This window comes from Echinococcus granulosus (genome assembly GCF_000524195.1).
Source record: "Echinococcus granulosus chromosome Unknown EG_S00059, whole genome shotgun sequence".
NCBI classification, from domain to species: Eukaryota; Metazoa; Platyhelminthes; class Cestoda; order Cyclophyllidea; family Taeniidae; genus Echinococcus; species Echinococcus granulosus.
The window spans coordinates 159,048-161,626 of NW_020170439.1; the positions used below are offsets into that span (position 1 = coordinate 159,048).

General features: G+C 44.8%; 1 protein-coding gene across 1 annotated transcript in view; it reads right to left on the minus strand. All coding sequences in view use genetic code 11, as the record gives it.

The window, feature by feature from the left end:
* Window positions 1-1,340: 1,340 nt before the first annotated feature.
* EGR_06552 (hypothetical protein) overlaps window positions 1,341-2,579 on the minus strand; it is a gene marked incomplete at both ends in the record, with an annotated part of 3,303 nt that continues 2,064 nt past the window's right edge. Inside the window, one exon of the mRNA XM_024495801.1 lies at window positions 1,341-1,428. Coding sequence (XP_024349761.1) covers window positions 1,341-1,428 — 88 coding nt within the window. The remainder of the gene's footprint in view (window positions 1,429-2,579) is intronic.

Sequence of the window (2,579 nt, forward strand, 5' to 3'; positions counted from 1 at the left end):
AAAAAATATTTGCTGTGAGTTCTTTTTGTAACTTAATGTTGTGCCCACAGCACTTGGGTCATCGCCAATTACACGACGGTTTCGTCGACGCAGGCGTCAGCTGTACCAAGACTGACGCCACCTACGTCTACCTGCTATAGTCAGGGGGACATGATGGAGGTGATGCCATCAGTGCAGACATTCAGCCTGCCTAAATGTGATGTCCTTCGTGTCTTGCTACAATTTCGTCAATAATCCTCACCACTTACTTGGTCAGCTAGCATATAAAGACAGTTTGAAAGAGCTACGGACATGAATGAATTACCAAGCAAAAAAGAGAAGGACTGCACAACACCTACGGACGAACGCGATATCCAGGAGACAGTGTGCAAACTAACTGGTAGAAAGCGTAATATCGTGTTTTTAAACGAATGTTTGCGTCACATTACGAATGACCGGTTGTCGCAGCCTTTTTTGATCAACTTATTACCGGTTGTCATTTGCCCTCTCAAAATTTGATTTCCTCGAGCATTTGAGAGGCTAAATTTTGTCCTGCTGGCTCATGTGCAGCATGTTTAATTGTGTAACCAGCATTGTCTACCTCACCACATCATCCGGATACATCCAAGATGTCTTGTGCTTTCAAAGTGTTTTATCAATGACTCGAGCAGTGTGGAGGGAAAATGCGACAATTCAAAGGACAAAAATGATGTTCATGCCCCTGAATTGAGATATACCACAGTTGAACTCCACCGTTCAGGATTTTTTGGTCCAAATCTCTCGTCTTTTAGTGCGGGACGATTGAAAGAGTGGAGTCATGCTAGTAGTGACCATCATCGGTTACTGAAACTTGTGTTGAAGTGAGATGATTCAGCATGATTTGAAGAAGTGATAGTTGGTGTTAAGTATCACTGACATGCCCATCAATGATTTATCCGCCATGCTGCTACAATGAATATTTTACTCCATATAGAAGAGTGGAAGCTGAACGAAAGAGGAAGTTAGCAAACCAAACAGAAACATTCAGCAAATTACATGGCCCAGCACGCACGGCTCTCTCCTCATAACCAAGTGGCTTAAAGACCATCCATTTCGCCAATCCGGCTTGCACGATCATTTCTACAATCTTTAGCACGGATTATAAATTACTTTTTCTTTCTCAGTCTTGTCTGCTCACATATGTGTAGTCATTCATTTCTATCCATTCGGCTACCCTTGAGTAACACAGCGACTAAATTTGCAGCATTCTTTATTATCTGGACGTGAGGGAATGTGGTGACGATATATTAATTCATACACTAAATAACGTGTACGCGTATTTTGGGACAGATCCAACTCCAGCAATCTATTTTGGTGTATTCTTATATTTCTTTAGCTTCTAACACTAGACTGCCACCTTCCTGTCCATGCCTGCTAGAACACCTCAGTGGATATTTGTGCTCCAAATCCCTGACAAAAAGTAAGAATGAGATGAAGGGCATAGAACAAAAGCTCTCCTTGCAACCTTGAGATGACTTCTATAGGTATGTTCAATTTTCATAGTCACTTCCGTAATTTCCTTCCGCATTTTCCTTGTCAAGCCAATTTATCTCTCTCGGCAAATAAAGGGTGTCAGTGATTAAAGCGATTCACGGACAAAGGATAGCGAAAAACAAAGGCAAACTGGTAGGACAGCAACAGCATTGGACTGATTGCAGCGTTTTTACATTTGCTATTTGTGGTTGATGGAATGCAAAAGCAACATTCTTCAAATGTTCAAAATCTGCTTCCTTCAAGAGCGGGAATCAATGAACAATCTGCATTTAATTGCTGTTGACTACAATAAAATTTGTATTTAAAGTGTACGGTATAACGTTTGCCGCCCTATGAATGTACATTTATCCAAATAAGTCCTGATAACGAGTTTATAATGAGATTTATTTCAGACGAGGTAGTAAATATGAAAGGTACAAAGATGTAAGAAGCAGTGCAGCTTTAAATCTCGTCGAGGTCTGAGAATGGAAATAGGCATCGTAGATGTTGGCGACTGTGGTGAAGAAAGGGGATTTTGAGTTGAGGAAGTCTGAGGGAAAGGGTGAGGAGGCGGCGGAGCACCCACATGGGCCAGAGGTCAAGGAGAGGCGTCTGACCGCAGCCCAGGCTGAAGGGCTGCAGCAAGCAGGCGGCCACAGGGGCACTGATGAGCATCGGATGAAATCGCGACATACCGAGGGCCGCGTAGCCCTCCATCCGTGACAGCCATGCCACCCAGTTCGTGAGGAAGGCTGTGATGGTAAGGAAACGCAGACAGGTAGGTGTGGGGTAGACACCGTCTCCTTCTTCACACCCATCATCCTCACTGTCCTTCCGCTCCTCCCGCAGAGGAATGGGGACGTGGTAGAAGGGTGAGAGCGCATCGAGCGGCGTCATCCAGAGAACGCCAGTGAGGCGAGGTCTCGGTAACGCATGGTGTTGCATCAGGTTGAGCAGAGGTGACAGCGGTGACAGCGCCTATGCAAACACATAAGCGACAAACTGCCTGCATCGCCTGCATTGTTGACTTTTACATCACACACTCACGCCACACAGCCAAATACGCATTCACCCGAACAACGAGCCGC